The following is a 22,935-nucleotide window of genomic DNA, read 5'->3' as shown; positions in this document are numbered from 1 at the left end:
GCAGCGCTCTGTCCATTTCCTCATCGGCCGCCCACAACTCAACATGCACGTGCTGATGGCCCATTTGGGCTTACACCAATTACCCTCCTCGCCATGGTGTGTGGTGACTGCTGAAGCATTGTATGTGTATTTTTCGCAGTGGCGGGAGGTGGTAGTAGGTATGCACGAGCATTCATGCCTGGTGAAAGGCAATGTTGAATGCCGCTTCTATGGCAGAGCACACCACGCCAACTTCATCTCGTGAATGCTGGGCGGAGGCAATCTGGCGATCATCTGCATGCCAATCTGTGAGATAAAGGGCTTCCTCGGAGTTAGGCTCGGCCAATTAGATGGCGGTGACGAAGGGCCCAGACATGGCGGACCACCCGGCCCGTGATCTGGCATGGCGGCATCAAGTCTGGCTCGGCGGCATGATGAACATGTGAGATGTGCAAGGGACGTGCTTGCAAGCAATATGCAGGCAGATGAATGCATACTGTTCTTTGCCATTCTGGCCCCTCCTACATTCTCCCCTGCATCTGCAAGCCAACCGCCTGAGCCCGCCATACACCTGTGCGTTCCTTCAACCGATGCATGCTGTAATTGTCCCATTGATTGGCAGACAGTATCAAGATGAGCAATCTGTCACCCATGCCACTGACCGATCAGATAGCAGGAGTCTTGGAGCTCATGTTCTGCCGAAAGCTCCATCTGGCCACTCATGCAGCCCATTCTGCGCCATCTATAGAAGTGCCTCCGTCCATGCCATCCGCCCTCCTATTGGAGTGCAATGGCATTGCAGATGCTCTTGTGAAGGCCATCCGTAATCCTGGTAGTCATTAGTCTTGCCGCAGGTCTGATCACACTGATCACGCCATTGTAATAGTAAGGCTGCAGTGGGACATTGATAGATATTGCGACAGCCTTTCGATTCAGCCCACGGGGCAGAATGAAGTCCTCGAGGCAGAACTGGAACGGAAGTGGCCTCCTCCATTTGGTGAGAGCGAAATATGCATAGACCAGCCCGCCACCCTCGTGGACATGCACGAACGCATCTTGGCTTGGATACTTCCAAGAGTGTTGATACCAGACCGCCAGGTGAGTGGCTTGCCCAGCCTTGCGCTGTGATCTGACAAATTTGTCAGACGAAGATGCTCCAAGCGACCAGGGCCCTACACCCAGCAATAGCAGCCAGTAAGCCTTCCAGCACCACCGCCAGTTGGCGACACAACCCGTTGTACTTCTTGCCTCCTGAGGAGTGTGCCCAATTCCCAGCGGGCTCCTTGTGTCTCTCGCCAGGTTGGTTCCAACAAGTAAGAGAGGTGGGTCTCCTCGCCACGCCATTTGCCTTGCGTCTGGACAGCCTTTGCAGCATATGGAGTCTGGGAGGCTGGAGACCTCCGCCAGCCTGAAGCTTGAGGGCGGAAGAAGTTGGCTGCGTGATATTCATGACTCCTCCGCATTGCTGGGCGCCATCCTGGCCGTCGTTCACCCAACACTATATGCTGCAGGACGCCAGTGCTTGGGTTTGATCCAGCAAGACCCAGAATTGCGAGAGATGGCGCTGAACTGGTCGTCACCATTCAATGCACTCCAGGTGATCGCCAACCGAGAAACTCCTTTCCACCGAGATAGCAAGACAAGATACACATTCTACGACCTGTTGGCAACGTTGGGCAACTACACTTGCGCGTGGTTGAAGTTCCCCGCCATGCGTGTCGCCATCGATTATAGTCCTGGAACTGTCATAGCCTTCTGTGGAAAGGCGATTCGTCATGGCGTCACTCGAGCAGATGGCGAAAGGCTCGTCTATGCATACTTCATGCGAGAGGGTGTCCAGAACAGGCTAGGCATTCCAGTGCCCCACTGGATGCAAGCTTCATATTACGCCTCACACATTGGCATGTGCACAGTTTATCACCGAGTCTGCATTCCTAACTCAGAACAGGTCCTAACTGGCTCGCTTATTAGAGGGACATCATGCCAAAGACTGATGGAGACGAGAACACTATGCAGGGGATGGAGACTGTCGATGGCAGCTTCATTGGCGGGACAAAGTTGGCGGAGGTGATGGCGAAATGTATGGAGTCACAAATTTCCGAATCCTAGCTGAAGGTTGGCGAGCGCGCGGTACGAGTGCGCATTTCACATCTCGACAGTGTTCAGCTCAAGGTGTAGTTATCACTGATGGCAGCGTATGGTTGGCGGACCTCAAAGTTGGCGGAGATGGTGGCAAAATGTGTTCGGTCGAGAAGTTGTGAGTGCTAGTGGGGCAGATGGCGGCAGCATTGGCGAGCGCGCGGTGCAAGTGCACGTTTCCCTTTTGAACATTATGCTACTCCGAGTCAAGGCAAAGTTAGCACTGAGAGCGACATACAATTGGCAGACCTCTCGCCAACATGGCATCCTTATCTGCATAACGCTGATATGGTGCCTAAAGAGACCACGAGGTGATAAGGCCCAGGCATTGCAGCCATTCTTAACCACCTTGATGAGTAGTCTGGTGGGCAGCAAGACCGTGTGTGATTTGCACGTGTTGTGCGATAGGGACACAATGCTCATCGATTGGCTTGGAATACGACTCCCCACTGACCTGAACCATGAGCAGATGCAACAAAAGCAGGCTCGTTGTAGACCTGGATGACGAGGTTGAGTTTGTGACCAAGGTAGCTAAGCAGACCACTAGGGGAGTACGCTATGTGGACGTACCTTTGCCCATGCCCACGGGTTCAAACGTGCCATCGCCTTCCAAAAGTCCATCGAAGGCTCCAGATTCAGGCTCCTTGTTTAACTTGGATGATGGCGACGTCCTGGGCAACATAGGTGTGCCGATTCAGCTGGATCCGGCGGCTCGGAAGACAAAGGTGGGCACTCCCGCCATGACCATCTGACGGTCTGACCATGCGCGATAGACCCAGAATGACTTCATGAGGGACTGGATACCCCACCGTGATGACTATCTTCATGCCATTGTCGAGATGGAAGCCCCGCCTGAGCCCAGAAACTGTGCGGAATGCAAGGTTGACGAGGGACGGTGGCGATGCCTGGACTGTATGGGCAGACCGCTTACCTGTACCGACTGCTGTCGTAACGGCCATCAGCGTGCTCCTTTCCATCGGATAGAGCATTGGCAGGGTCAGTATTTTGAGCCGGCATCACTGTATCGGGTTGGCGTCTGCATCCATTTGGGGCATGGCGGAGATCCCTGCCCTCTGGGCGCCTTCACAGCACATAACAACCCTGCGCCGGTGGTGGCCCCGGGGTCCAATTTCTGGAATGCCTCCAATGAAGACCTAAATGCACATGATGGCGAGGTCCCATTCAACTTTGCACCTCTGGCAGGCACCCTTGATGGTGAAGCAAGGCAAACCGACGATGCTCCCGATCCTACTTGGGAGGAAGATGTGCCACCGGTGCTCTTCCGGCCACCTCGCCGTGATAGTTACGGGAATCGGATCATAGTCATTGTTGACATCTCTGGCATTCACCATATCGGCGTTGACTGGTGCCAGTGTGAGATGGCAGTGGAGCGTGACATGCAGCTTCTTCAAATGGGACTTTACCCTGGTACCGTCAAGGATCCCCATATCGCCTTCACATTCGCCGTCCTTGACGATTTCCTTCTGGAGAACAAAGAGTGCAAGACGGCGGCATTGAACTACTACAGCAAGCTCAAACGGGTCACGAGCAATGCCTTCCCTGGCACTGTTCCCGTAAGTGTTCACATGCATTCCCATGGCCCAACCGTTCATGCCAGTTCCTCGCCAGGACCGTTATTGTGAGCTGATGCGGGTGTCCCGCCAATGGCGCCAATTCAAATATTGCAAGTGGCACGGCTTCTCACACGATGCCCTCCATCCTGTGGAGAAGGGTGGCCTCGCCATCTTTTGTCCCGCCTGTTCCCAGCCTGGGCTCAACCTGCCTTTCGATTGGCAAGCGGATCCAGTGCAGTGGAAGTTCAAACGCGGCTTTGTCATGGATGGCAATTTCAGTGCAGAGCACATGAAGATGAAGCACCCCGAGGAGGACGTCGCCCTCAGTGACGGCCAGGCATTCATGGTCGGCCAAGAGGATTACAAGGCTCATCTGGTGGTGGCCATGGAGTCCCATCAGGTGCGTGTCTGGCTGCACGTTCTTCTTCTGCCCTTGACTCCTAAGCCCACCAGCGCTCCACTTGTCATGAGCACCGCGCTGTCAATCAGGCCAATGTGGATCGCGCCAACCTCGACGCCACAGGAATCGGGGCCACTGCTTGCGCCAGACATGGTTTCTTCGTCCCTCATACTGTCATCGATTTCCAGAAGGGAGAAAGGTTCGCATATGTCTCTTGTCATGATTCATTCTCACCGACGCACCCTCTGCAGACAAATGAATATGGATTACTCTCTCAGCAATGCGCTCCTGACCCTCACCGGTATCACCCTCATCCTCGTCATGTACGACATCATGTGCCAGTATGGCGTCCATGTCCGCAAACGTTTCCGCCACAGCGCCTATCTGAGGATGCCCTTCGAGCTCAAGGTAGACCAAGGCATCGGCTTGTTTCATGTGCACGGACACCAAGATTGCTGCTTCCAACGGTTCTCGCCCAACTTTATAGTTGGCGCTGGTATGGTCGATGGCGAGGTCATCGAGACCCTGTGGGCGCCGACAAATGAGGTCTCAGGCAGTACCAGGGGCATGACCCGAGCTCACCGCCAAGAAGTCCTTGACGATCACATGAATGACTCCAACTGGAAGAAGACGACTCGCATGGGTGAGCCTGGTTCCTGCTTCCCTATTTGCCACCTGCCTTATGCTGCCTATAGTGCCAACCTTGATGACAAAGTGGAAACGTGTGCTCCTGGGCTTCCCACGAAGCAAGGAGTCCTTTGAAGCTTTATCTGCATCCACAGATGAGGATGTCCTTGAGGCATGGCAGAAGGAGTACGACGACGCTATGGAGGCTCGCCAAAATGATCCGAAGATCATGGACACCTTCGATGTCCAGCTCATGAAGGGTGAGTATCCTTCCATCGTCGTGTGGCATGTAGTTGACGTGAATGCAAGCCCCGGGTAAAGACCTCACCCAACTCAGACTGGCGGGCGAGGAGTCCGCCAAGGGCTTGGAGAAGGGCACCGCCGGATGGTTGTCGACTGGCCTCAAAATTCAAGAAGCACAGTGAGTTTGCCTCATCTTAACAAAAATACAGCTCTGACGGCCTTCAGGCTTAAGCTTGCGAATGATATCCGCAAGGCGGGTCAAAATCCGAGCGTGGCGGAGGACCTCAAGACTCTCGAGCGCCGTCAGCGCCTCGAAGTCAGCATTCTCACATTCCAATGTCGCTCTGAGAAGTTCATGGGAAGGTTGGAGGATGTTCCCGCCATGGAAGATCGTGATGATGGTGCGCTCTGGGATTCCTTGGATGAGAATCCTTTTCAAATACACCCGGAGGACGCTGAGTATGGCGAGGATGCGATTCCTCCCGAGCGAGCTTCCTTGAATTTACCTTCGCAGATCGGATTCGTGGCCGCCGTCGCCAACGGGCTCCAGACCCTGGCGGCCCAAGAGTTGGAGTTGCGCAAAGGCCTGATGAATGACATCCTCCACGAGCTTTGCATGGCGCTTGGACTGAAGTCTTACCTCTACCACAAGAGGGTTCGTCCTGCCAACAGCGTCGGAACCATGACCCGTGCACAGGCGGAGGTTTATGCTGCCGATCAGACCGTCTTGGCCTGCGCCAGGCTCTATTCTGCCAACCGACGCGCCATTATGTGCTTGGGCGCCACCGATGAAGACTTGGCCCTCTATCGCCCTTTGGATAAGAAGGACCTGCACGTGAAGACTGCCGTCATTGAGGCTAGCACCTCCGGGCTCAGGAACGTCAACCTGGCTTGGTTCTGGACCATGGATGTCGCTGGAGATCGAGGTTCATCAGAATGGATGGACGAGTGTTCGTAATTGTCCGATCGATCTCTAGGCCTCCTGCTAATTTACCCTCCAGTCTATAGAGTGAATTGGCTGCATGCCAGAGCTCGATATGAGAGATGGAGGGAGGAGCGTGTCTTGGTCCACTCGGAAATGGCCTGGACCATAGCCACCTTTAAGCGGAATGCGGAACGATGGGCTCACTGGCTCGAGATGACGGATCCTTCCTGGCGGGGTCATGTTTGCTATGCCGCCAGGCAAGTGAGTATGTGGCGGACCTTCGCCAGCCACGCCACTGACGCCTTCAGCCACATCCTCGCCCTGGACATTGAGGACGAAAGGGCGGGCGATGAAAATGTGCTTTGAGTCAGGGTTCACTGGGGTGTACGCATATTCATGTTTGCTATATCGATGTAGTGATCATCATGTATGTAATTCCTACTCACCAATATCACATTTGGCGAAGTGACCTCCATCCTCGCCTGAGGGCTTCATCTCGGCATGTGCTCTCCAATCGCATGACATCAGACATCAGATAAGGTCGATCAGATATCAACCTCAGCTCATCCACTCACCATCATGTCTGCCCAGTCTTCAACATCAGATGCGCACCCCTGCCTGTTCTCCAGAGGGAGGTTGCAGTTGGAAGTCTACACTTGGAGGATCCAAGAAGCTGTTCTGGCACTGGAGCCTGACCCAGATCACTTCACCAAGGTCCGTTGGGAGGAAGGCTTGCGCCGGGAGATGGTATGCCTTTCTTGCTGATATCGCCTGACCCTGCTGAGTCCTGTGCAGTTCACCATCAGGGGTATCTGTGGCGACCTCGCGTTGGCGGGTCATGCTGACCATATTGACCATGGCGGAGTTATCGCCAGTGTCCTCACTGTCTGCACTTTCAATCGCGAAGTTCTGCGCCCCATCAGCATTGATGTCAAGGCGATTCCACGCCCCACCGCCCTCGTTCCTCGTCCTAAGAACCTACTCGAGGATTCACCCGACTACTGGTGGAAATGGGATCGTCAGGTTGGGCCGGCGGGGAGCCCTATGGAGGCCTGGTGGTACAAACTTGGTGATCTCTGGGTGAGTGGTACGTTCCAGCACCTTACAGTCTTGCTGAACCTCGAGAACGTAGGAGAAGGTGTACACCGTCTCCGAGTCTACACTGGTGCAGCTTGAACAGCTGCATATTCGTGTCGCGAACCTCACTAGTTGGTTGCATGAGAGGACAGATCAGAACCTGGATGTGGTGCTGGAAGAGCTGCAGGAGGCGACACGGCAGCTGCGTGAGTTAGGAATGTAATCGCCCAATGCCAGGCGTCCGTTCGTGCTGTAGTGTGTCGAATATAAGGTTGTCATGTCTTTGAACCTGGGCAATGTACCTGGTGCGGTAAGGCGAAACATAGTAGCCACATACTCTCCTCAGGAGGGCACATCCCCAATGGTGTCTGATGCATGGCTCGAAAGCCAATGCCACATGGGAGAGTTTGGCGAAGTCATTCTGGACTGCATGTTCAGATGGCGAGTGATATCCACCACAGTTCGCCAACCCTACTCACGGTGGAAAGGACCGCCATTTGTCTCCACATACTCTACCCAGAAGGGCACATCCCAAATTGTATCTGATGCATGTCTCGAAACGCCGATGCCAATTGGGAGAGTTTGGCGAAGTCATTCTGAACTCCATGTTCAGATGGCGAAAGATATTCGCCACAGTTCGCCAACCCTTCCCACAGTGGGAGAGAGTGTGATACTACAAGGAGAGCTGATAGTGAGCTAACCAGAATTGGAGGGAATGATGGGTGGATTACGTGGAAATTATTGGCCGGCAGTAGCTCCATCATTGCCCTGTTAGGCGGTGGATCAATCACTGAAAAATATGCCCATGGCGGTTGACTGATTGCTGAGAACTACACCTATGGCGGTGGGCCGATAGGTCTGAGCAAGAGGTGCCGCATGAGCAACGACTCGGCGTCGGAGCCCCCTTCTTCTGTGGTGTCCTTCGGCTCGTACGCTGATTTGCACATGTCCGCATCCTCGTCTACTTCGTGCTCTTCGGTTGACTTCGGGTACAATCCGTTCACTTCGTATGGTCTACTTCTTGGCTCGGGCAACCAGGTGTGGCATCCGCCCATGCTTCCCCCTGACCAATCTCCACGTTTCATACATCCGCCCATGCTTCCCCCCGACCAATCTCCATGTTTCATACATCCACCTATGCTACTCCCTGACGAATCATCCGGTATGTTCCTTCACCCACCCAAGCTTCACCAAGACGACACGGACACGATACGAGCCCAGTTGACAACCTAGGGCAAGGCAAATAACTCAGCTATGCCCGGGCTAGTCAGATATTTCAGGCGACCCATGCTTATGGGCTCAGAAATATACCTATGGCGGTGGGCCGATGGCTGTATAATAGCCCCGTGGCGGTGGGCCGATCGCTCAGAAATATACCTATGGCGGTAGGCCGATCGCTCAGAACACTACCTATGGAGGTCGGCCCATCGCTCAGAACACTACCTATGGCGGTGGGCCGATGGCTGTATAATAGCGTCATGGCGGTGGGCCGATCACTCAGAAATATACCAACGGCGGGGGGCTGATCGCTCAGAAGTATACCTATGGCAGTCGGCCCATCGCTCAGTACTACCACGGTGGCAGTGGGCCGATGGCTGTATAATAGCCCCGTGACGGTGGGCCGATCGCTCAGAAATATACCTATGGCGGTAGGCCGATCGCTCAGAACACTACATATGGCGGTGGGCCGACGGCTCTATAATAGCCCCAGTGGCGGTGGGCCGATCACTCAGAACACTACCTATGGTGGTCGGCCCATCGCTCAGTACTACCACGGTGGCGGTGGGCCGATGGCTGTATAATAGCCCCGTGGCGGTGGGCCGATCGCTCAGAAATATACCTATGGCGGTGGGCCCATCGCTCAGAACACTACCTATGGAGGTCAGCCCATCGCTCAGAACACTACCTATGGTGGTGGGCCAATGGCTGTATAATAGCCCTAGTGGCGGTGGGCCGATCGCTCAGAACACTACCTATGGCGGTGGGCCAATGGCTGTGTAATAGCCCCGTGGCGGTGGGCTGATCGCTCAGAACACTACCTATGGCGGTGGGCCGATGGCTGTATAATAGCCCCGTGGCAGTGGGCCGATGGCTCAAAAATACACCTATGGCGGTGCGCCCATCGCTCAGAACTATCACCGCGGCAGTGGGCCCATGCCTGTATAATAGTAGCATCATGGTGGTGGGCCAATCGCTCAGAAATACTCCTATGGCGGTGGGCCCATCGCTCCAGCATTCCCTTCATCACCATGAGCCGATCGCTGACAGCTCCTTACACAGACCGATGGGCCGACGTCCGCTGGCTGTCCAGTTCATGACAATGTCAGGGTAAATGGGAGTCCAGTTCACAAACATGACTGAATGGGCTGTGATTTTAGTATGTATTATACATGTATTATACATGTACTGCAGATGTCCTTGGTGCCCAGGACATTTTGTATCTTTGGAGTAAGATCACTTAACATCTCCTCACAATGTTCTGAAGATTAACAGCAGCTGAAAATGTAACATGTTTGGCCATGGAAAATCCTTATGATATGGAGCATATTGTGCTGAGAGACAAGCCCAGAATATAGTAGCAAAATGATAAATATTCCAGAATGAAACATGCAGCAAGTCTGCAGGATGTTCTCCAATGAGACATTGTGTGAGACATATTATATGTTCCAGAATAATACATGCAACATGTCTCCAGCATGCTCTCCAATAGAACATTGTGCAAGACATATTGGATGTTCCTTACCATGTTTGAAACATGTGACATGTCCAAAAACATAATCTGTTCCTTGAATGTTCAGATGCTGTTCTGAGGCAGAACATCCACTTTTGCCCCCAGTGAAAAGTCCATATAACCGAGGTGGAATATTTTGTGTAAATTTCCATAAAACCGAGTGTTGGCCAAGAATATAATATAGGATGGAGATATAGGGTTAGCCAAGATAAGTAGGCTATATAGGCTGAGTCGCATATTTGGGAGTTAGCCAAGGGAGGTGCAGTTTAAAGTCTATATAGGTTGTCGGGCATTTTGGGGTCGGCCGCCATTTCTCTATATAGATTGTAGCTGAAATAGTGCCATTGGCCAAGAGTCATAAAATTCCAATCCTATATAGAGTTTGCAGACAGTTGGGCTTGGCCAAGTGGACCTATATAGAACCTTTGTGTAGATGTTCCACTCGGTCAAGGCACATGAAATTTTGATCCTATATAGCATTTCCTAACATTGGGCTGTGGCCAAGGGTACCCTATATAGATTTTTGTGAAAATAATGCCTGCGGCCAAGGGTCAAGAAATTGAAATCCTATATAGGATTGTCTGAAATTTGGTCGTGGCTGAAAATATCCTATATAGTTTTTATGGAAATGGTGGTCTTGGCTGAGTGTTCTGAAATTTATATTCTATATAGGGTCTTCTAAACTTTGGCATTAGCCAAGAATGCCCTATATAGTTTTTGTGAAAATGGTGGCCTTGGCCGAGGATCTAGAAATTTTCATTCTATAAAGAGTTTTTCACACTTTGGCCTTGGCCATATAGCTTTTTACACAAATGGGGCTTCAGGCTAAGGCATCCAAACTTAATGGTCTTGCTGACACTAGTGCAAAGCAGGGGTGGGAACTTTGAGCTGTACCCCTACCCTTACCCTCCAAGAGTACATACCCTTCACCAGGGGTAAGAGTATGGGTAAGGGTACCAAACCCTGATGGTATACCCCTCAATATCTGCCTTACTTGAGGAAATAACATCATAGACCTTAAGTTTAAGGCTTGTAATATTCTTCTTTTCCCTTTAAAGCTTCTGTAAACATAGTTTAAGGCTGTATCTAGGTTGTACTTAGGCTTTAGTCACCATACAATTACTGCTTACATTATATATACTATATGCAGTGATACCCTCCAGGGGTACAAGGGTCTGAAAGTTCATACCCCTACCCTTACTCTCCAATACCCTTACCTCTTACCCTTGAGGGTTATGCATACCCCTGCTCTGCACTAGGGCCCTAAGTGATGAAGGAGGGTGAGTGACTATCTGTTCATGCCTGGTTAAACTTATTCACAGATTGTAATTAGCATGTCAGTTAATCGAGTTAACTGGCTGAGAGCAAAGGCACAAGACACAAGATACAAAGAGGAGGTACCAAAGGTGTAATATGAGATGTTATAGACTGTCCTGTGGTTTGAACGCAAGCAGCATGAGTGGCAGACCAGGGAGATGGAGGCGGTGAGTGCAGGTCTATGTGATCATGCATCCTATGCAGCAAAGCAAGGTGCAATGTTCAAGGACTTTGCACTTCAATCACAACAGGCATTCAATGGTCAAATGATTGTCAGATAGTTTGCGAGTTGCAAAGGTAGGTATGCAAAGTAGTCAATAAATGTGTATGACTGGCTATTTAAATTTAAACGAGTGTATCCTCCAGGACCTTAAAGAAGCATGGTGTCAGGCTAGTGCAGAGCAGGAGTATACCCCTGGGTACTTTGAGCTGTACCTCTACTCTTACCCTCCAAGGGTACATACCCTTCACCAGGGGTAAGGGTATGGGTAAGGGTACCAAACCCTGAGGGTATACCCCTCAATATCTGCCTTATTTGAGGGAATGACATTATACACATTACGTTTAAGGCTTGTAACAGTCTTCTTTTCCCTTTGGAGCTTCTGAATACATAGTTTAAGGCTGTATCTAGGCTGTACTTAGGCTTTATTCATCATACAGTTACTGCTTACATTATATATACTATATGCAGTGATACCCTCCAGGGGTACAAGGGTCTGGAAGTTCAGAGCTATGGTTCAGTTTGCTCAATCAGATGAAATCTGGCTTGGAGAAAGCACATACTCTTGAGCTTTGCCAGCTATAGTTGATAGTAGGGCTTTTGAAATGATGAAAGTACTGAGAATGCTGTTGTAGCAGATGGGCCAAGGGTTCAAAAAGTACACATGGTGGTGCGTGATGTGATCACGTGACTGAAGTGCCCGTGCATCGCCCGGCGTACCGGCATGGCTTCGCCTTATTCATGCTTCATTGTTACAAACTCAAGTGTTACAAATTTTTCTAACTACAAAAATTGAAAACACAAAAGGTGACTTGTGATGACTGAGGGTGGGCCCTCTCTCATTCGCCACAAGCACCAGAAAGAAGGGAAAAGAAAAAGAAGGTAGACTACAAGAAAAGTACAAATACAATCTGAAAAACACCAAAAGAAAGTCAGAAAACTGTCGCAAAATGTTAAAAAATGCTCACCTTGTGCGCTGCATTGCTCGCACTGCAGTGACCATCGTCAATTTTCAGTACATGTGTAAGAGGCTGTGGAAACATCAAAAGGTCAGTATTCTTCAAAGTGTAAGGAAAAAAACTTACCGGTTCTTTCAATCCACTATAGGATTTGGCCTCATCTTCACCACTGCCATAAAACCCACTATATGCTGAAGAACAGTTGTCAGTATCAGTATGAAGTGTAGTGGAGTACTTACCACATCATCCTTACACTTCCTGTACTCCCACCATACCATGCAAAAAGAAACAAATAAGTAAAAAACACTGACCTTGTGGAGCAGGCCAATGGCGGCTCCACGCACGACTCGCACAGCACAAGGCTGATGGCCGGCGACAATGTAATGTGCAGAGCACATATGTGCCTAGATGCAAGTACGCCGAAGCGCATTGGCACCGAAGTGCAAAATCCCCCAATTCCCATATATACCGGGTGAGAGGCGTGAGTGGGTCACCCCCGCAACGCGGAGCCCTCTGCAGCTCGCCGCCGCATGCCCAGTGATCCCCCAAATCTCAAGTACCAGGTGAGGGACACGAGTGGGTCGCCCCCACAATGCGGAGCCCTCTGCAGCTCGTCGCTGCATGCCCAGTAATCCCCCAAAACCCACATGTACCCCATGACTGGCCAAAGACCAGCCATGGGATGAAGTCAGTAAAGTGCATATTACATAATACTATCTACAGGAAAAGAAACAGTTACCTTACAAAGGCACGTGCAAATAACTGAGCTTTGACACTGCATGCCCATGGCAACATGCAGCAACAAAGCTCAGCCACTTGTGACCGGCTTGCTGAAAGGTGATGGTGATGGTAGAGAAGGAAGAGAGAGAGGAAGTTGCGCCAGCTCATAAAACCAACTATTTGGCCATGTTTGTTCGGTCATGTGCCCCAGACACCAGATGCGTCAAGCACCTTCCATATGCAGAAGGTGTACACTGGTGGCTGGAATATTGCTATATTTGGACGATTTTCGGACTCCGATCAAATTTCAGCCACTGTCCACTAGATTTCGGGAAGTCCGGCCCTCCAAGCATATCACGTGATCTCCATGGGCTCGCGCGCACAAGTCCTTTTGATTGCAATCACTGTAATCTGATCTGTCTCTCTCTCTCTCTCTCTTGCTCTATCCTTGCTGTCTCTGCTCTGCTATATTTCTGTTGCTGTGCCTCTGCTGCTTCTTCTCACACATCTATTTGGCTACTTTTGTATATTCTACCATGCACAACCAGTCTGAGAAGCACGCACAGTCTGCTCAGCCGGCCAGTCAGACCTCTACCTCACTAGACAGGGACATAGTAGTGTAATAAACTATGCAAAGGTCCAAGTATAGTTATAGTAAATGTTATAGTCCAGGTATGAGTTTGTTGGACCTGTGAAACCTGTACACATAGTATAGGTATATGAGGTCTGACTATATAAACCTGCGGAGTTTTTATAAATATATGAGTGAGACTCAAATTAAACTAAATTAATTAAAGCACAAATGCTAACACATATATTCTGTAAGAGAGCTACTTAAACTTAAACTTTGCATGTTAAACTTTGCTCTTAAGTACTACTTTACTTGAAGACATGTCCAGGATGTGTAGTAAACTACACATAGGTACATACATAGTAATAGTACAGGTCATAGTACAGGTTTATCTTTTATAAACCTGTGACTCTCATAGACCTGTACTATATGCAGGTCTATGTACCTGTATGTATAGTCAGGGTCAGGCCTTTGTACTATAAAGGTAGACCTGTGTCCCTGCCTATACTCCGCAGTCTGGTGTTAGGCAATCTACCTTCAATCTGCACTCAATCCCAGAGAATCCTGCATCTGTGGGTACAAGTCAGGACCAGCATCAAGGTTTCAATCTCGATCAGGCTGATCAGTCAATTAGAGGAGGCATCTCGTACTGTAGATCTGTGCCACCAGCTTACTACCATGGCCGACCTTTGCAAAAGGACAGACCAGGTATGTTTTCATGTTTCTAATAGTGAATACGTTTGTCAAGTAAGCAACATTTCATTTGATATTGTAATGACAGACTCTACCCTGCATTCGCTGACACCTCACATGACCCCCCAAGCAGATACTATGTCGCAATTGACTCTGAGTGTGGATGAGATGAAGGACATGGATAATTAGAAGCAGTTCCAGTTGAGAGAAAGCAGAGATGACAGGGGGAGCATTGTGTATAGAGGTTTGTATGAAGATGTCAATGAAGATGGGCAGTTGAAGGGGGAGTTTCTGGATGATGACTCGGACAGAGGTGAGACATTTCTAGTAAATCACAATCACATCGGTAGCCCACCTCTGTCCAATGATGAATCAAAGGAGAGTGATAAATTGGACAATACCAAGGAGGAACATAAGGAGACAATCTACCAGCCACTAAGCTATGTGCCTGTGTCAAATGTCGAGGAGGATATCAAGGAGGATGTTGAGGAGGAGAGCAAGGCCGAGGCCAAGGATGAGGATGAGGATGAGGCAAGTGTTCCTGCTCTGCCCTCATGTGTTTTCAGAGCCACCCATTTGTCGAAGTCATATGCAGGCCGAAAGGATGTGCATCTGCTGCTAAAATGGATGTCCCTCGATGCCGAAGCAGTCAACTCATACGTGATCCTGCAGTGTCTATCACTGCTGCTGTTTATGAACATAAGAACAGCTTACTCACCTCCAATCCAACTATACCTCCTTCTGCTCATGCTCCTAAGCATCAACGTCACAAGATCTTCCAGATGGCATAGAAGTCTGTGATATGGTGTTGTTTCTCTCTTCAACATATGCATCTTGCTAACACCATGCACCTAGTATTGCTTTCTCTGGCAATAAGGCAGAAACTTGGTCGACTGTGACCGTCCAAACTGCAGCAGAGCTGTTTGCTTACATTGCATTCCAGATCTCCGACAGTGGAATATGACTGAGCAGATGCAGTTTGAATGTCTGGCCTGCACCATAAAGCGTGACAGAGGTGCAATGCAGGTATACCATGTAGGTTTAATATGAATTCTTTACTCGCACAAAAGCTGATATTTGAGGGATATCAGGGCCTGTATAGTGTCCCATCCACTGAAAAATCTTGGGTACCATTGATGAAGGGTCTTTGGATTGTCGGCAAGAGGAAGATAGCACTGACCACAAGGTTGGATACCACCTCTTTGGTTTTGGTTCATCTGCACCTGCACTTGCTGCCTGTGCATGATACCATCGCCAATCTTGTGGAGAAGTACCTTCGAGCCTATTACGTTGACCGCAGCGAGTTCCTAAATTGGCTGGATGTTATCTTTGACTTGGAAGGTTCAGAGGCAACAGAAGGTCATCATCTTCATATGCTCAACATAGTGTCAAAAATTTGATCATATGTATTTAGATTAAATTCAGTGGCTCTGAATCATTTGATATGAAGAATATTGGTCTCAGAATGTGATAGCAAAGGACGGCCCAACTACTACTACACAAACCCTGAAGGTGGTCTGACCTGGCTCATTATAGCTGATGGCATCACATGTGATGAAACCTGTATATATACACTTGGTGAAGGCCCCAGCTTTAAAACTCCTATGTGTGAAGAGAATTTTGCCCTTTCTGATCAAAACAAATAGAAGATGCTACTTGGCTGAAGCCGAAGTGTGGAGAATCCTATATAGGATACAAATTTCAAGAGTCTCGGCCGAGACCATTATTTTCAAAAACCCTATATAGTGCATCCTTGGCCAATGCCATATTTCAGAAGACCCTATATAGAATAGAAATTCTACTACCTTCGGCCAAGGCCAACATTTCTGCAAGAACTATATAGTGTATATTCAGCCAAGGCCAAAATTCAGATCTCTCTATATAGGTTAAAATTTGATGACTCCTGGCCGAGGCCACCATTTCTACAAGAACTATATAGGGTATCTGTAGCTGAGGCCAAATTTCAGACAATCCTACATAGAATGCAAATTGCTTGACCCTTGGCCGCAGGCACTATTTCCACAAAAATCTATATAGGGTACTCTTGGCCACAGCCAAATGTCAGGAAATGCTATATAGGATCAAAATTTCATGTGCCTTGGCCGAGTGGAACATTTACACAAAGATTCTATATAGGTCCACTTGGCCAAGCCCAACTGTCTGCAAACTCTATATAGGATTGGAATTTTATGACTCTTGGCCAATGGCACTATTTCAGCTACAATCTATATAGAGAAATGGCGGCCGACCCCAAAATGCCCGACAACCTATATAGACTTTAAACTGCACCTCCCTTGGCTAACTCCCAAATATGCGACTCAGCCTATATAGCCTACTTATCTTGGCTAACCCTATATCTCCATCCTATATTATATTCTTGGCCAACACTCGGTTTTATGGAAATTTACACAAAATATTCCACCTCGGTTATATGGACATTTGGGTATATATTGGCTGAATGGGCTCAAATAACATGATTTCAACAAAATGAGCAAGAACATATCCAAATGAGAAACACATGCATGCAAATAGTGTAAGCATCGCACTCTGCAGTGCGTTCATAGTAGTCGATAATTTTCACTTCAGGGTACCCTTTCGACCTAGCTCTTAGCTTCAACATAATCTATATTGCGTAGTGGCTAAGAGCCTCTCAGGTGTAAGACAGACCATGGTACCAATACATGTCCCAGGGCATTATATGGGATTACCCAGGGCAAAGGCAGGGCAAAGGCTGGTCCAATGGCACAATTATCATATGGGATGTCCTATAGTACTAGGACGTTGATATTTATATCCCAGTATTACTGGTTGTCCCATGGTGCCAGGGGTACATAGGAATGTCCCACTATTAGTAAAAGATGTATTTTCAGGCTATTGTATGGTAGTTTTTTTATACTTTATTCTACTATCATATTATCTAAGTCTTAATTATAAAAACAGTGACTATAGTGATATAAACAAGCACTTTATTTGCATATTATATCAGGTGGGATCTCCCATTTTAAGGACATCCTAAGATGTTATTTTAAGATTCACAGATATTTAGTCTCTTCTTTAGCCTGAAGTTTCTACTTAACTACTATAATTATCTAGAGATTTATACTAACAGTTGAATTACTAAGGTTTAAGAGTGACAGGTCCTTACAAGGGATATCCCATCACATAAAGGGACATCCTATAATACAGAGGTGTCATTCAGTGAATGCATTTCTGAGTGTAACTTGACTGAAGTCTTAGGTCAAATGCCTTTCTTTTTTCATTCAAATACAGTATATGATAGGAGACATGACAAAAATATATCTCCTTTGCTAGTATATTAGTAGACTGAGTAGTTCTATTTCTTGAGACACTTGGTGAAAGTTGTAGTATAGCTATGATACATACTATATACCAAAGATTATATCATGTTAGTCTGAACATTATGTCAGAAAATGTAAAATTGATTTTAAAACACGAGAATAAACATTGTTGTTTGACCTGTCTTAGTTGCTATATGAGCTAATGAAGTTGTTGTACATGCTACCAATAGTAATATAGTCTTTATAACATTATAAATGCATACACAATACTTGATATGGGATATCCTGCTTTCTATAAATATTTCACCATATATAAAGTGCAAATAAGGCACTTATTTACAGTATTCTAGTCACTTTTTTTATAATTAGAGCTTATACAATATGATTGTAGCACAAAGTATTAAAAAACTACCATACAATAGCCTGAAAATACATCTTTCACTAATAGTGGGACATCTCTATGTACCCCTGGCACCATGGGACAACCAGTAATACTGGGATATAAATATCAATGCCCTAGTACTATAGGACATCTAACTATCTTTAAAATTTCCGCCATCCATCATTTCACGCCCCGCTTCCGTATCTGTATTCTCCACTTCATGTTCTCCACTTTCCATTTTTCGTTCCGCTAGCGCCACTTCGATGACTCCTCTCTCCGTTATATGACATAACCCCCCCCTGCTTTCATGCCCCTTCTCCTGACAGAAAAATTCCTGATGGATTTCATGCAAATCGACAAACAGTGTGTAAATGTACCTATCAGGTTTGTTTTTCGTGCTCGCACATCACTACTGGTTCATCTCTTCCATTTTTGCAGCGATGCTTCGCTTCAGACCGAGATGGTGTTGAGGCAGATACATCCCCTTCCAGATCAGCATGAGCGTAATCGTGCCAGTCAACAACAACACCGCGACTGAATGTCCCACAAAGAAATGGACAGTGCATGACTGGCTAACAATGCCACACATCGTTAACATCGTCGCACGCTCTGTGGTGGTCCGAAGTGGTGGGAAGGGCTTGCCATGCTTAACAATGACCACGATATGTGTATGCAGGTTCTGCACTGGGATAGAACATGTCGACACTGTGGGATCAAGGTATGTCAAATTTGCTTCGTCTAATGTCCGGCTTTTAACATAGTTGTAGGTGCTTACCGGAGAACGTACTCACGATGACTGTTTCGTTTGTGGACCAAAACATGTTCATCTGCTCCCCCACCTGCCGCCTTATCCTGCTGAATGGAATGTCTGCATCAATTCTCCTAACCTAGGCATACATTCTCACTATCTGAATAACCATTTCTCTCTCACTGCACTTGGGGTCTACAATGGAGACTTCATGGACTTTGGTGATGGCATTTCTGCAGTTTCATTGAAAGGAGGATGAACATACCATCGTCTAATACCTGCTGATGAAGGTGCGCATGCTATTCGTTGGTTTCTGCATGACCCACAAGCACTTCTTTCTGGCCCTACTGCTCACAGAATCCCATCTGGCTGGCTTGAAGCGGCACTGGCAGGCTTGCGACGTGTGAACCCATATATTGATCATTTAGATCGACTGGCTGTAATGGCAGACGACGAGCTCACTTTACACCTTGAAGCATCATCCAGTGTTACGGGGGATGAAATAGCTGCTATTATTTCGATCGCACCTGCATCCCCACCCACTCACCGCAAAATTGTTATACGGAGAACTGGTGACACTGAGCATCGTTATCTTGATTTACTATTGCTGTATGTGGAACCTCTCCATTATCTTATGTTGGAGCCATATGGAACCCTCAGATGGTCTTCGGAACGACTCAATCTTGCCGGCAAATCATTCACGCAAATGCAGTGGTATCGTACTCAATTTTTCATGAATGCGGAACAAATAACGAAATTTTTGTGCTTGGCAGGTATGCCGGTTTGATACATGCATATCTAATTCGGAATTAATTCTTGCAGGGGAATACTTGGTAGATGCATGGAGTGCAATTGAAGAAGCACGATTAACATACATCTGCATGAATCAACATGGCAATGATGACAATGAAGAAGGTGAATATACTGGAGATGGTGATGAAGAGCCAATGGACGACGTGCGTTTACCTTCGAGTTTCATTCATTCCCCTGCATGGTCTGCAGCAAATATAGCAGACTGTCTTGCTCTTCACAAGGAATTTGGCCCTGTCACACTCTTCATCACCTTCACCACTAATCCAAAATGGATTGAGATCAAATTGCAACTACATTCGGGACAGTCAGCATATGACAGACCTGATGTGGTCGTACATTTTTATCAACAGAAACTCTCTCGACTGATGAAAGATATCACCACCTCCATGGGCCCGACACTATACCATATTCGTGTTACTGAATTTCAAAAGAGAGGTCTTCCCCATGCTCATATCGCGGTCACACTTAAATATGTCCCTTACTCCCCTCATGAACTTCATCAATTTCTTAGCGCTGAACTCCCACGACCTCCAGGACCACTTCGTGATGCTATTTTAAAGCACATGATGCATCACCATGATAGCAAGAGCAAATATCATGGGTGTGGCTGGCCTACAAAAGACTGTAGTACCGATTTCTGAAACCCATTCAGAATGACTCCACATTCAACGAAAGAGGTTTGCAGACTCGCATCTGTCATTGACAACTAAAAACACTTATATCAGGTTACTTTGAGCCACATTGTCACAAAAATGAGGATGCGAATGTTATACTTCACATCCCATTCTTGGTACTCAAATATGATGCGCATATCAACTGTGAATATTCAGCATCAGTATCTCTATTTCAATATCTTTTCAAATACTTCTACAAGGGACCCGACGAAACCAACTGGAGTGTTCGACCAGTGCGCACAATATCTACTTCCTCTGCTCATGGAGTTCGAAAACCAGTTGATGAAATCAATGACTATGAGCGAGGTCGCTACATCTCCAGCATCGAAGGATGTACCCGTATTGCTGGTTTTCATACCACTGACAAGCATCCTGGTGTCCATCGCCTACCCATACACCTACCCGATCGCCAGCAAGGTCAAATGAAAAGAAAGAACAACACCCAGTCAGATGCCACATTGCTTATACGATACCTTGCCCGACCTCCCCATCCACGCCTCAACGACATGACCTACATTGAATTTGGTAGACAATGCCGTTTGGTCACACATGATCCACTGAAACCTCTTCACCAGTCATTGGAGATCCTCGAACAACCAACCCCGGCATGACCACAAATGCACATCAGGTTCTATGAGCAAGGACACGAGGCGGCTTCGCGAATCCAAATCGTCTATCCACATCATGGTAATGTTTTTTACTTACGGGCGCTACTCCTACACCATAGTGCAAACAGCTGGGATGAACTGCGCACAGTCGATGGCATACTATACAACACTTCTCAAGAAGCCGCAAGAGCATTCGGACTGTTCACGAATGAAAACGAGGGTTGCCTCACGTTTCACGAACTTCTTGGCTGTTTGCCATACTCGCCGTGGAAGGTGACCCCATTATTTCAATTTGGCAGGACTATGAGCTGCAGCTCTCTGCAGACATTCGTGATAGCCTTCTTCGAACATGCAGTCATCCTGATCCTTTCATCATTCGCAATCACACTCTCACTGCACTCTCAGAACTACTCCAGGGTCTGGGGAAGCATCTCGCTGACATCGGTCTTCCAGAACTGGAGGAGCGATGCACAGAAATTGATGCAGAGATTGAGAGATGGGGGGGGCAATCCTACAGACCTATGTTCATTTGCATCCAGTCTAACTGCAGATCAGGTGAGATCTCACTGCTTTTGCATCATTCACCTCATTCACTCACGGTTCAGCGAGCCATCTACAACCACATCCTCACACTGTCCGGCATGATCCATCCATATCCTGTACACATTGATGGCCGTGAGGGAAGAGGTAAAACATATGCGCTGTATCCTGTCATTGGTGCACTGCAAAAAGCAAACAAGATCGTCCTGGTGACGGCATCCTCTGCATTCGCAGCCAAGAATTACCCTGGAGGACGGACGACTCACTACCTATATGGTATTCCCATTGATGAGAACAACCCGTATCTCACCTCCGCCATGAGACCTCATATGGATCGTGGAAAGCTTCTCGCAGCCGCAGTTTGCCACATTATAGACGAGATAGGAGGACTGCATTTCAAAGCATTTGATTGCGCAGACAGAGCCATGCACAACATCACTGGCATCAACAAGATCTGGGGAGGTCAACTGCTAGTGACAGTGGGTGATTTCTGACAGATAAGCTCCTCTGCGCATCAATGAGTACTCCCTTACTTACACGTGCCAACAGGTTGCTCCTGTCGTCCGATTCGGAGGACGAACTGCAATTGCAAAAGCATCTCTGCGCACGAAACCTGTCTTCAGGCAGTTTCATGTGTTACAACTCAATCAACCGCTGCGGCAAGCTGGTGACCTCGAATTTTCCGCATTCCTGGATGCTATTGGCGATGACTATGAACATGATACTGTTGATCTTGGCCATTTTCAACATACACGATCCATCCATGACGCCATCAACTTTGTGTTCCCCCTCGCCATTCTTACTAATCCTGATGTCTGCATTCATCACGCTATACTCAGCCCATTCAACGAATTCATCAACAACTTCAACGAACGCATATTACAGACTTTATCGGGAGAAACTCGAACTTATGTTAGCAGTGACAGATTGGAAGATGACTCCAGAACGGAGATAGTCAACCATCTGATTGCTACATTAGATTTTCTCAACGGCATTGATGAACCGGGAATTCTGCCGCACGAACTCAAGCTTAAAGTTGAATGTATCTGCCGTCTCACGAAAAACTTTGATGCTTCTCGCGGACTCACGAAAAACACCCGAGCGATAGTGCGGCATCTACACCAGCATACTGTGGAAGTCGACACTATTGCCTCCATTGTTGCTGGACGAAATGTTCCATCCGTAAGCCTTCTTCTTCTGCTCCGTTTTACACCATTAATGACCCTATAGATGAAAATCGCTATTCCTCGCATCAACGCCAACTTTCATCCTACCGGTTACAACTTCATCATCAATCGCAAACAGCTGCCACTCGCACTATGTTACACTACCACTTTCAATGGTTGTCAAGGACTCACCGTTCAAAAACTAATGCTCGATCTTCGCCGCTACGTCTTTTCGCACAGTCAACTTTATTCCGCCATAACCCATGTACCGAACGCCAATGATGTACTCATTCTGAAGGCCGAAGGCGATTCTACAACAACAACCAAGAATATCATTTGGAAAGAGTTACTATTGTAACCCTATATCTACATACTTCACTACATTATATATTTAATCACGGAGCACGCAGCGCGAAGCGATTTCCTTGTCCCATATGATAATTGTGCCATTGGACCAGCCTTTGCCCTGCCTTTGCCCTGGGTAATCCCATATAATGCCCTGGGACATGTATTGGTACCATGGTCTGTCT

The 22,935-nt window shown here is 47.9% G+C and overlaps 2 protein-coding genes across 2 annotated transcripts; both read left to right on the top strand.

The window, feature by feature from the left end:
- Positions 1 to 454: 454 nt before the first annotated feature.
- On the top strand, positions 455 to 7,187 carry SCP_0112250 (hypothetical protein; the record flags this gene model as incomplete). Its single annotated transcript, XM_027753452.1, has 19 exons — positions 455 to 552; positions 606 to 811; positions 866 to 1,077; positions 1,125 to 1,292; positions 1,343 to 1,891; positions 1,951 to 2,059; positions 2,146 to 2,236; positions 2,588 to 2,843; positions 2,892 to 3,692; positions 3,748 to 4,092; positions 4,146 to 4,291; positions 4,344 to 4,735; positions 4,788 to 4,979; positions 5,029 to 5,140; positions 5,188 to 5,912; positions 5,964 to 6,148; positions 6,479 to 6,634; positions 6,683 to 6,967; positions 7,020 to 7,187. The coding sequence occupies 19 exons, from the start codon at positions 455 to 457 to the stop codon at positions 7,185 to 7,187; spliced, it is 5,196 nt and encodes a 1,731-aa protein (XP_027609253.1).
- Positions 7,188 to 7,840: 653 nt separating this feature from the next.
- SCP_0112240 (hypothetical protein) lies at positions 7,841 to 8,197 on the top strand (the record flags this gene model as incomplete). The annotated part of the gene is made up of 1 exon (XM_027753451.1): positions 7,841 to 8,197. The coding sequence occupies one exon, from the start codon at positions 7,841 to 7,843 to the stop codon at positions 8,195 to 8,197; it is 357 nt and encodes a 118-aa protein (XP_027609252.1).
- Positions 8,198 to 22,935: the final 14,738 nt, after the last annotated feature.

This window comes from Sparassis crispa, assembly GCF_003851025.1.
Source record: "Sparassis crispa DNA, contig_000000F, whole genome shotgun sequence".
Lineage (NCBI taxonomy): Eukaryota > Fungi > Basidiomycota > Agaricomycetes > Polyporales > Sparassidaceae > Sparassis > Sparassis crispa.
Note: the sequence above shows the minus strand (reverse complement) of the source record. Positions and strands in the feature narration are given on the sequence as shown.